Raw genomic sequence first — 12,343 nt, 5'->3', positions numbered from 1 at the left:
TACTCAGGATTCAACTGGGCTAGATGCTCGCGGTGAATACGGCGTACCATCACATGGTTCAGCCTCTGTTGAGTCATGGTGCTCCGTAGCCATGTCTTCAAACGCCTCAAAGCACTAAGAGATCTCTCGGCTTCCGTCGAACTGGCGGAGGAGATGAGGAGCAACCGCATGAGAGCTTCGACTTCACCAAACATAGCTGGTACCGCTGGATTCAACGACTTGAAAATTTGTCTATACCCTTCAACCGACGACGACAGCAACTGGCCTCGAAAGGCAGACTAAGCTTAAGATTGTCAGAGATACCAACTCACAAGATCTGGGAGGAATTCTCCATTCAGCAACATTGAGTGATATTCGATGATATGAATCCTGATATGTGTAAGACCTAACCAAATAGAGCCACGATACTACTTTTTCCAAATGTGTGGGGGGGAGACATTTGGTAGTGTGTCCCCCACCCATCGAAATGTTGGGGGACGTGTCCCCTCGTCCCCCCTGGATTGACGCCCATGCATACATAGCATATAACTGTCATTCTTATTATTTGGCGGCTAACTATAACGAAAGTAAAGAACTACAGGGTGCTATTTTTGAGACAGTTGTTAGTGGTTATTTTCCATAATATTTCTATTAAATTTTTACATTCTTAGTTCAAAATGGATGTTCATTTACTGTTTTGTATGAATGAACAGGGATAATCAGTGGTCCACTGCTACTGCTGGATGACTTACAGGGTTGTGCATTCCTTGATTTATACCCGTTTGCCCCTTATCCTGTGATAAATACACAGTAGACTGATGATTATCCAGTAAATAACAGGCAGCATCAAGCAATTTATTCCTTTATTATACCTTTATAACTTATTTATTCAATTTATTCCATTTTCAAACATCTTTTTCTTTAACATTTCTTCCTTTATAACACATGAGGAATAACATGTCATACTACATTAAAACATCGTACATTAACAATGCCTTATAATACATAAGTAATATCACTGTGCTGTCAAATAACCAGCCATTGTTTGTTGCAGTGTTTGTTTGTCGGTAAGAATGGTCATTGAAATGATTGAGATACTTCTAAAACCTCAAATACTGCTATTTAAAACTTTCCAGTGTCTATAGAACATTCCAACTTGTCAGTCACTAGGCATTTGTGAAAAAAATGTTTAAATATATAAAGATCTTTTTTTACTTACCAGGCACTACCATACAAATAATGATGTCACCAGATCAAAGACACCTCATGACTACCTTCTTTTTGACGGTCATATGCATTCCTCAGCTCCCACTAGCTCTCCTACATTTCTCTCCAAATTACAAATCAAGGCCAATTTAGAAAACTACCCACAACTTCAGAATTAGTTAACAATTAGTTAACGAAGACAGGATATTGGCATACATAAAGGAGCAATTAGATCAATGTGGCTATGTTTACATTTCCATAGTATACAAAAAAAAGTTAGATTTAAAAGCAACACTAAGTCCCCATTTCATTTTTATTGTAGTGTGTTATTACATCAAAATGCTAGTACAGTGTTCCTTCACAGTATTCTATCTGAACATTCTATAAGAGTACTTCAATTCCACTATTTCATTGAATTGTTTCACTTTACACTATTGTATCAGGTTTAATACCTTACTAAAATGTTTTATGCAAGGATCATGTACAGTGTTCCATAATAGTGCTATAGGGTCATTCCACCTCAAATCAACCAATTTTCTGAAAAGTTCCCAGTTGACCCTCTCAGATTTAGATGAAATCTGTCTTTTTTGTGATATCTCCAGCCAGAGAAGGTCAAAAAGACCCCTCCTGTCTTGACCCTGGTTGACCCCGCGATCAATTGAAACATTTCTTGAAATTTATGACAAGCACAAAGATAAAAAAAAACTAAATGCGTATCTGTGCTTACGTAGGTATAGTAGCGGACATACGTATGTGTGCAAGCGCTTGCTTTATCTGCAAATCGAGATGTTTCCTCCCTCTGTGCAGCCCTAAAGGCAACACCCCGGGATGTGGGGGTAACAAAGTGTTACATAAAAATTGCTTTAATAATGATAGCAATGTTCTACATACTCTATGCAATATTCTATAAGTGTCATATTACACTATTCCAGTACATTATTTTACCAGTGTGGTTTTGCAGTTTTCTATACTAATATCACTTTACAGCATTGTATCACATAAGCCCATCTATCATAGTGTGTTATTACATTATTCTAGCCTATCACAGTGTCTTATCAATATCACATTATTCTATCAGTGTGCTATTACAGTGTTCTATCATAATATCAACATAGCAACATAGTACATAGCAACATCTTGTAAAGTTTTGTTGAACTAAGTAGGATGGATTTGACAACACCCTCTGTTAGTGTTGCTTGTGGTTAAGGATTCTTGTTGCAGTTACATTTGCCTCAAACAGTTCTCTCTCTTTCTTGACTCCAGTAATTGGTTCTGCAGTTCTATCTTGTTGGTGTAGTAGTTATACACTGACTCCACCTGTTAATCTTTAGGAATACTAATACTACCTTATTAAACTCAGCTGATGACATCTGCAAAATAATTTGTATTAGAATCACAATTTGTAAATATTTCAGGATAAAAGGTGTATAGTTTTATTATAAAACTTTTATATAGATTTCCCTGGTTGGTGTTGCAACTGCATCTTGACTCCATTGGTTGGGGTTGGTGCTATAGCTTGACTCCATTGGTTGGTGTTGCAACTGCATTTGACTCAATTGGTTGGTGTTGGTGCTGCATCTTGACTCCCTTGGTTGGTGTTGGTGCTGCATCTTGACTCCCTTGGTTGGTGTTGTATCTTGATTCCATTGGTTGGTGTTGTTGCTGTGTCATGACTCCATTAGTTGGTGTTGATACTAGATCTTGACTCCTTTGGTTGGTGTTGGTACTATAGCTTGACTCCATTGGTAGGTGTTGGTGCTACAGCTTGACTCCATTGGTTGGTGTTGGTGCTACAGCTTGGCTCCATTGGTTGGTGTTGGTGCTACAGCTTGGCTCCATCGGTTGGTGTTGGTGCTACAGCTTGGCTCCATTGATTGGTGTTGGTGCTACATCTTAACTCCATGGGTTGGTGTTAGTGATGTCTGTTGACTCCACTGGCTGATGCTGGGACTGCATCTCGACTCCATTGATTGGTGTTGTATCTTGGCTTCAATGGTTGGTTTGCAACATGCTCATGGAGTGTTAACCTTATAGTCTGGGCTGAATGCATCTGCACAATGATTTGATGTGTCCGAATCATAATTTGTAAATACTTCCTGAATAAAGGAGTACAGCTTTGGATGGAATTCCCTTTTCCTGTGCTGTATATGGTTGTTATACTTACACAGAACTCTCCATAGTTCACCTGAAAATGTGAAATAAAATTTAAGAATGGAGTAACTGTCCCATATTTAGAATAAAACATGGTAATGCAAGAAGACATAGTATTTTGTCGCAGTGTGAACTATATTGACTTAGTTTAGTTACAGAGCCTACAGAGGGTTGGAGATTACCATCATTAACCTCTTTGTATATAAGCCATATTGTAAGATTTGGCATTTTAACAAGTTATGTAATTATCAAAGAGTATCATTTGTACCATAACTTGGTTTGTAACCAAGTACATATAGTATCAATATAACCAACTAATCTGATTAACAAACTTATCTGATTAACCAACACATTCAGTGATTCCTTACCTTATAATGACTTAGATGGATCTACTGTACACACTAAGTCTGAAGTTCATTCAAGCTTTACTTTGATTTCATTAGGTTTCTTGTATTCAGTATTGTGTACCCACATACCAAGTATGGACTTGATCCATAATTTATGATTTGAGTCATCTTGTTTACAAGATTTTCAAGCTTTGACTTTGTTGACCTCAAATGACCTTTGATCTCCAACAACCTCAACTGGGCTTTTGTTCTCAGTAAGGTAAGAAATATGAAGTTATCCCAACAGGTACCTTATCAGTGTTATCATGTTTACAGACAAGGCATCTCACATACACACACAAGTCATCACCACTATTGAATCCTTTTGCCTTTGGGAAGGAATCAAACACTGTATGTGTGTATGGACTACATTCTGGCTGTTTTGCGAAAGAAAGTGTTGACTTGATATATTTCTTGCGAGCTAAGAATCTTATATGAACAGAAAATAAAACACATTATGTTGGCAAGCTAGAAATATATCAAAAGGAGTATAACTTAAAGGCTGTCATCATTTAATGCCCCTCCCCCCCCCCCAGTTTACTTGGCTTGGAATACCATTGTTGGCTTCTCCTTCAAAGAGTAATTAATGCAGAACACTAACTTGATCCAAACACACACATAACTTACTTTACTACAAAGTATTTATCTCCTCTACATTCCTATTGTACTTATCTGTAAATAGATTACTTTAACACTTACGAAAAATAGCAATACATGTTGATTTTAGATTGCGAGAGGTTAAGATTTTCTGATGGTTCAAGCAAAATGTTAAAATGTTCTTCATCTTTAGGCAAAGACTCAAAATTTCATAGCATTTTGTATCCAAAGATATGAAGTTTTCAAAGTTTGTGCTATTTTGTACTTGTATCTGGCAACAGCAGAAAGAGTGATATCATCAGGGCACTTCAACTGAACATGTCTCTGTTTTTCTTTAAAATTTGTCAATCACTTTGCCCAGAGGAAAAGAATATTTCTACAAAAATGATACATTTTGATGAAACACTAAGCCCAGAGAAACTTTGACAGCTATGCAAACATTCCAAATGTATCATGTTTCAAGGATAAATCAACAAGATGATCATAATAGCTAAAGTATTTAGCTTATGCATAGTATTTGCCCAGATGACATCATAGACCCCTTACTGTGAGACAGTGGCGTAGGAAGGTACTTTTGAGTGGGGGGGCTAAAGACTGATGGCCGGCCTGGGGAGGGGTCTAAGGGGAGGGGGTGTCCCCCTCCCCTTTGGAATTTTTTTGCATTTCCAGGTGGCCTCAGATGCAATTTGGTGCAATATAGCACACTTCAACACCCAATCCATTTTGTAAATAATTTTGCATTTTCACCTGGCCTTATAGATGCAATTTGGTGCTCCAAATGAGATTTTTTTCTCATTTGGAAATGAAAAAGGGGTTTTCTGACTCGCGGAGCGGGGGGCGGAATGATACTTCTGCCCCCCATATTCTTCACTGGGGGGGCTGGCGCCCCCAGCCCCCCCGGTTCCTATGCTCTTGCTGTGAGACCCAACTTCTAGAGTAGTTGAGGGTGTTGCCTGTAAAATTAGGTTACACTCAATCCACAATGTCTCGAGTTAGGGGTAAGATAGTAGGACGGAATATTTTTTTTGGCTTCAATATAATTTTCTCATTGATTGTCAGCAGGAATCGTTAAAGTGACAAATATGTGCGCACCTATGTGATATACTATCCTATGTCAATCTTTTAATTTAATATAGATAGAAATGATTTTAACCAGGTTAAACCATGGTTGAATTATCAGTACCAAGGGTAGAATGCTGATAAAGTATATGGTATCGTATTGAACAGGGGAAGTAGCATTTGTTCTTCACCATAAATATACTGTGTATTTTACAGGAAAGTTACTTTTTTCCTAAAGAGTAACCCTACTATTCCATTAAAAACGGTTACTTGCAGGACTTTCATGGAAAGGTGCCATAATTTTTTTTTTTTAAATCTGAAATTTCTCGACTAAATCAGGGGCTGAAAGGTAAATTTGCATCAGAGTAGCTCTCAATAGGGCTACTATGTGTAACTGTACATAAAACTGCGACATGAGGTATAAACAGCTCCCGGTAAAAGGCTGCTGAAGGCATACCAACTACAATTTATTCCCTGGATTTATGCTCGGTTCCAGTACTGCAGTACACCTATTTAGTGCTACATGCTGCCCATGTCCTTGGTGTGCAAGTTCAAAGTGAATGAAATTCAGCAATTGAAACAGCATTATATTAGGAATAAAAGGAAATTCCTTGCTAAATTAAAAACACAATTATGTTGTTTTTGCTTTCACAATTGATTCCACCTACAATGCAGTCATATGAGATTGGCAATTGGGACACCTGAGCCTTAGTGGCCAGTAGACCTGTATGGGACTATAAATCAGTATAAAGATGTAGCTTGTTTCATGGCATGCTTACACCAACCTGAATGACAGGAATAAATGAGAACATAGACATTCAAATCCATGACTGTTTATATTAAGGCTAACTTGAGACATTGTTTGTGTGACTCATTAACCATGCCATATTACAGTAGCTTACACAAGAACTGGATTCTTGGGGCAAGTGAAAAAATAAGAACTGAATGGAAGATATACTTATCAATTTGCCTCGGATTTGCTAGGCATATTCACTCTAAAATGCTTCTTTCAAAGTCACAGATGAAACTGCAAACCGCAGCCACATTTGTGCTGATTTGTGAAGCAAAATGTGGTACACAAAATTACTATTTTGGGGGAATGTTCATGTCAATTGTCTCCCCCCATACAGTGTTCCTATTATATGCCAGTACTGTCTTGCTGTACTAACACAATGCCCCACAAATGCGTAGGCTTCAATTTCCTTGGCATGACATCATTCTCTGCCTCCTAGGTCTTTGATCAGTAAATACAGACTGTCAATCCCGAAACAAGCAATCAGGTCCAACAGGATTCAGGAAATAATATTCAAAGTTCTTATTTTGATTAGCCACTTGAATTTCGATAACCATGGAACAGAGAAGCGAACTGATGTTCGAAGATATGAGTACCATTTCCTCCTAAATCAAGTATAACAATATTCACCCATATTCTGGTTTATTACTTAAATATTCTCATTGACCCTACCTGGGTACAGCTAAAATAAAAAGAATCTTACCAACGCTAACTTCTTGTGACTGTAGGAATACGTGCATATTATGAATATCTTGACATAAGGTTTTGTCATGGAAAGTGAAATAAGCAACATCCCTCTTGGTCTCGGCTGCAGCCATTAATTGTATCAAAGCTGTAGAAATAAATGAACATAAATGATTCAAGTTATTTGCAAATGCATCTTTTTATCTCATCTCCCTACATGTAATGTATAGGAGATGAGATATTGTACTTCACCCCACATCAGTAATGTGAGGAAGTGTGTGTGGGTGTGAGTGTTGCAAACTCTTTCTACACTGCATGAAAACACATTGATGGTTAGGAAATATTGTAATATGGTAGTGGCACCTTTACCCTTTATTGTACATGGCCCAGCATTTAGTAAAATAATGAATTTAGAAAATCGTTCAAACTTAGGGATTGTCTCTGAAGAAAAAGACTGCCATGTGAGATTGATGACTAATTACTAACTAAAACGTTCTGGTCTGTAACACTTGAAACTTTAAACAGTATTACTACTATCACTGACGTGGTTTCTGGATCTAGAGTAGATGGAAACCGTGCATAGTCCCTTTTAGAATGAATAGACTCTAGGCCCAACAATCACTCCCGTCATGGAGGAGATGAGAGCTGCAACTCCATGAATTGTCCTCTTGTTTACATTTCAGAAAGAACTAACTGTAAATAACCCACATCATTTCAATATTGAGATTAAAGGTGGGAATATGATTGCTCTATCATTATAAAACTATATTTTTTTAACTTTTTTAGCTTAAAGGCTTGGGGACAAAAGGTAGTGAATGTTCATAATTTTACTTGGAATGACAACTGGATGAAAACTAACCAATGTATTTTTTCAAAATTTTGCACAGAAAGGTAAAATATTTAACTTTTAGCTAATTATGCTATTGTTCTTATGACGTTACAGGGGTGATGCACAAGCTATATAAAAATGAAGCTTCTGAGCATATATTTCAAATGGAAATTTTGACAGCCAAGGATAAACAGCTCTTCTAACAACAGGCCATAACAGAAGAGTTATCGCAAAGGATGCTGAGAACATTTTTCAAAATTGTAATAAGACAATAAAGATGTAAATAAATATTTTGTTTTTACATAAGTTGTAAAACATTTCCCCCAGCATTTTAAAAATGTTGCATGAAAATTGGCTAAACAGCTTCTGACATGGGAAAGTAGTATATAAATGGCATTACTATTGTTTACTGACTTTGCACTAGGACCCCTGGACCAAGGAACAAACTCCATGTATGCTATGTACGTTTCGTGTATGCGTGTGTGAATACGTGTATAGTGTATTCTTGCATTGTGATTTAACAACAACATTATCAAGATTACTGGCCTTGATTCAGACTCCCACTGTGAAGAAGGACATTCTACAACATGTTTGAACCAAAGACAGGTGAAAATGACAATGTGTCCAGTTTGGTTAATGAAGAAGAAAGAATGTTAAAAAAATTAGGAACAGACTGCCAAGTTAGCCTAGACCCAGATGTAAGTTAACTTTTAAGGCAATAGGGTAGACTGATTTAGAGTAAAAAAACAAATTTGCTAATAGAAGGCTGGTGCTCAATGTCTGTCCTCGGCTCTTGACTTGCTTACTTCTGATGAAACGTTAGCAGATTAGATACGTTATATTTTGGTCAAGGATATGGTATCCCCTGTGACATCACAAATCAAAGGCAGCAGAGCTCATAATGACTTGGGTAAAAACATAACTAAGTAAGCTTGAGGTTTCATATATGGCATGTTAGTTTGTGACATAGATAAGAATATATGTTGCAAGTTTAAAGAAATCAATTACATTTGCTTGGCCCTTACATATTTGACACAATACTTGCAATATTACAACCCACAGAAGTTACCTTTTAGTCTGGGATTACCACCAAATGCACCACATCCCCAGTTACCAGTGGCCACTGCAGGTACATGCGCCTCAGGTTTGTCATTTTCATTGAAACCACAGAATGCCTTAAAAAAAGAAACAATATCAAAGATGTTGTACTAGTTCAACTTGAATGCAATCTTTAATTAACTTCAAATTAGAGAAAGCGTATTGAGCAGCAAATAATAATGGCATAGACGATAGACAATGGGGTATTGTTTAAAGTTGATACTAGTTTAATTTATCATCTACAGCGATGCAGATGTACTGATTACCTTGTTCAGTTCTCGCTTCATTTTCTCTGGCTGGTACTGCTGCTCTGCTTGGCGGAAGTGCAAGGCATCCAGGGCAACTATTTCAGTTTCTCTCCTCCTCCATTTGTCCCTACAATAACCCAAATGAACATCATGTTTGAGCAAAGAAATATCTGCATATTAGAATTCAGATGGTAACACACACATACAAACTATCTCCCTTCAAATGGTACCCAGAAGAGCATTCTACCTTAAAAACAACTCTTTGCAATCCTTGAGGTGACATGTTGCTTCAAGTATTGCAGTATTAATATAAATATTTAGATAATAGTGTCTTACCTTGGTGTTTTATCTGCATGATTACCAGTCCATCTGAAGGAGTTAGCATACCCACTATATGAATTGTACTGTTCTGCTCCTATCAAACAATTGTCAGTGACAAGACAAAGAAACGTTTGAATGCAGTGAAGACATATCATTGTTGGTATTGACCAATGAGATGAAAGCACTGTGTCCTGTGTCTTGTTGAATGCCAATGACATTATGCTAAAGTTTAATTATAAGGTATCTTCAATGAAGAAATAAAAAAAAAGCATATATAAGAACATTTAATGATGCCATCCCTATATTGGCTAGCGATCAAAATGAATATTTATACAAGCAAATTTAATTTGCCCTAACCAATTCAACGTTATTGTCAAAACACTGTAAAATAGTGATAAAATTTATGAGGATGTGTAACTGCAATACATCAATCATCTTGTTGATTGCAATGAGATATGATAGCTCTTCAATAAAGAAAAGATTATAAGCAACAAATCTTTACAGCACTCACAAAACAATAATATGATATTTTGGGAAAGTAAATGATCACAAAATTATGAAACCCATAACATTTCACAAACAATTTGAACCTACAGAGAAAAGAATGACCATGCTTAACTTGATTTAATGCTGACAATTATCAGATGGTTGCAGTCTTAATGTAAGGGGTATTAGGTTGTAAGTGGATCAAGTTCTGTGGTCATTACATTGCATGCTTTAAATATTTATTGGATGTATAAGTATCAATAAAACAGGTCAAAGATTTATCATAAAAGGTAATAAACTTCTTCAAACATTGTATGAGACCCATCCCTTCATAAATCTACTTCACAAAGTTGTCAGGTGTCAACATATTGCAATCACCTTGCAAATCATGAGAACAATGGACCATTTACAGTCAAGCACTTTCTCAAGTACTGTTCCTAAAATAAAGTGTATGTAGCATTTATCACAAGTTAAAATGTCAAGTACCATAAATGTCAACAATGCACCTCTTGAGATATAATATTGTGTACAAGGTATAAACATTCTTTTCTATGTAAACGTCAACCTCCAACTCAACCAAATACTGCCGACAATATCATGTATAATCTCTTCTGATCTCAAATGTGACAAGAGGCAACATTTTTCTTCTTAAGATCATGTTTTAATGTGGTGTTACTCACATAGATGCACATACAAACCCTCAAATATGCTTAAACTGCACTTAGATGCATAGGTTACTTGCCTGTTTTCAGGCCATAGACACTAAGAAAATGAAAGGCAGAAGGTATTGACAAACAATTCCTGTCAGGAGCAAACCTTTTATGATAAGACACTCGTGCTTTCCAAGAACTTCAGTGAATAACCTGGAAACAATCAGCTCAGGGCAAATTAAAAATCGGATCTCTTCTTGAACACAACCTTGTCCTAGCACACCCCCGCCAACAGAGGAGTTAGCAAAGTCCAGCTGAAAAGCAATCAATGTTACACTGTTAACCAACCAGAAACGAGACCACCACAATAGCAGCTTGCACCCATCACATTTCATATCTATTTGAACAGCTCTACTCTGAACAATGTTAATCAACAATTCAACATATGCATATTGTACCAGTTTCAAATGTTGATACTTATGAGGTCTTCACATCTCCCCAGTGTGAGAACACCTTTGGTTCACTCCTCAACAATCTAAATTTCCACACAATTGAAAGCAATCTCATCAATTTCTATGGGACAAACAATTTAACACTTGTATGATTTCAGCCCTAAAGATTTATACAAATGTGAGGAAACCACAACATGTTGACATTTCTCTGAAGTGGAAATATTGTGATGATTGTACCTTTAAAGACTGTCTACTTAATTTAAATGCCTTTTGTAGGACTACACTGGCATACAAGCTTAGACCAACTTTTCTTATTTGTTATCATCAAATACACTGGTGCATTATATGCTAACATCTTTAACATACTAACCTGCAACATATATATGTGCAGTAAATAATACAACCTGCAATACATATATTCACCTGCAATGTATATATATATATGCAGTACATAATACAACCTTGCACTATATATATATCCAATAGAGTACATACTAACCTGTAACATTCCTGTGCCTTCAGTTTCTATCTTGCCCACCGATGATACATGGAGCTTTCCAAACTTAGCTTGGCTCTGCTCCCAATTGGGGTAGCTATCAGCAGAATGTATGGATCGTCTTGTAAAACTGACTGTTCCACAAGGGGCTGTAGAAAGAAGTAAAGACAGTGCCTAACATATAAATAAAGGGTAGTAAACAAAGCAGTTTTCATAGTTAAATTTCCTCTTTCACCACTTCTGTACATTGATGGATTACTTGAAATAAGTTTTTCATAAGACACACAGAAGCTGGTACACTTGCTTTGACATAGTATACAAAGCTTTCCTACAGCAATATCAAGTAAAAAATGATTTCCTTTACAAGTCAGTAGTATCAAGATAGGATGTACAAGAGCTTTATCACCCATTAAAGTATTATCAACCACCAATACAACAGTAACCACTAACATAACAAGAGCCCAAGGGCACTGTGGTTCCTTGCTTGGGGTATATGACAATACACATAATATTATCGAGCAAGATTGGGCTGAAATAGTCCAAGTAATTGTGGTCCTACATGTTCCCATAAAGTAACCAACACTATAGCCAACACTTTTGTGATCACAAAATGTGACCGGATTTTTTATCAAAAGGCACTTTTGAGATCTAAATATGGCGTCGCAAATGTAAGAAATATAAGAGACCTACAAGCGTGTCAACAGATATGATAACAATGGTGACCTCAGATGACATGACCTTTAAGTTTCAAAATGTTCCACCACCCCATTCACAACTTGTCCCAAAATATCAACCATGTCACACCTTGGCATTGAGATTTAATTGCATTAAATGTCAAAAAATTAACTTTGAACTTGTATGTAACTTCACACACAAAGGTCACCCGGAGGTCAACCAATTGACATTTT

At 36.7% G+C, this 12,343-nt stretch overlaps 1 protein-coding gene across 2 annotated transcripts in view; it reads right to left on the bottom strand.

Annotated features, from left to right (window-relative positions):
- Positions 1–668: 668 nt before the first annotated feature.
- LOC139969006 (poly(ADP-ribose) glycohydrolase-like) overlaps positions 669–12,343 on the bottom strand; it is a 28,984-nt gene continuing 17,309 nt past the window's right edge. For both annotated transcript variants that reach the window (XM_071973674.1, XM_071973673.1), the window contains exons 11-17: positions 11,439–11,584; positions 10,654–10,801; positions 9,367–9,445; positions 9,049–9,157; positions 8,754–8,859; positions 6,875–7,003; positions 669–3,370 (exon numbers count right to left, since the gene is read on the bottom strand). In XM_071973674.1, the coding sequence (XP_071829775.1) occupies positions 3,198–3,370; positions 6,875–7,003; positions 8,754–8,859; positions 9,049–9,157; positions 9,367–9,445; positions 10,654–10,801; positions 11,439–11,584 (890 nt within the window). In that variant the 3' untranslated portion in view covers positions 669–3,197. The remainder of the gene's footprint in view (positions 3,371–6,874; positions 7,004–8,753; positions 8,860–9,048; positions 9,158–9,366; positions 9,446–10,653; positions 10,802–11,438; positions 11,585–12,343) is intronic.

Source organism: Apostichopus japonicus, chromosome 6 (assembly GCF_037975245.1).
Source record: "Apostichopus japonicus isolate 1M-3 chromosome 6, ASM3797524v1, whole genome shotgun sequence".
NCBI lineage: Eukaryota > Metazoa > Echinodermata > Holothuroidea > Aspidochirotida > Stichopodidae > Apostichopus > Apostichopus japonicus.
This window is presented reverse-complemented; position numbering and strand designations above follow the sequence as displayed.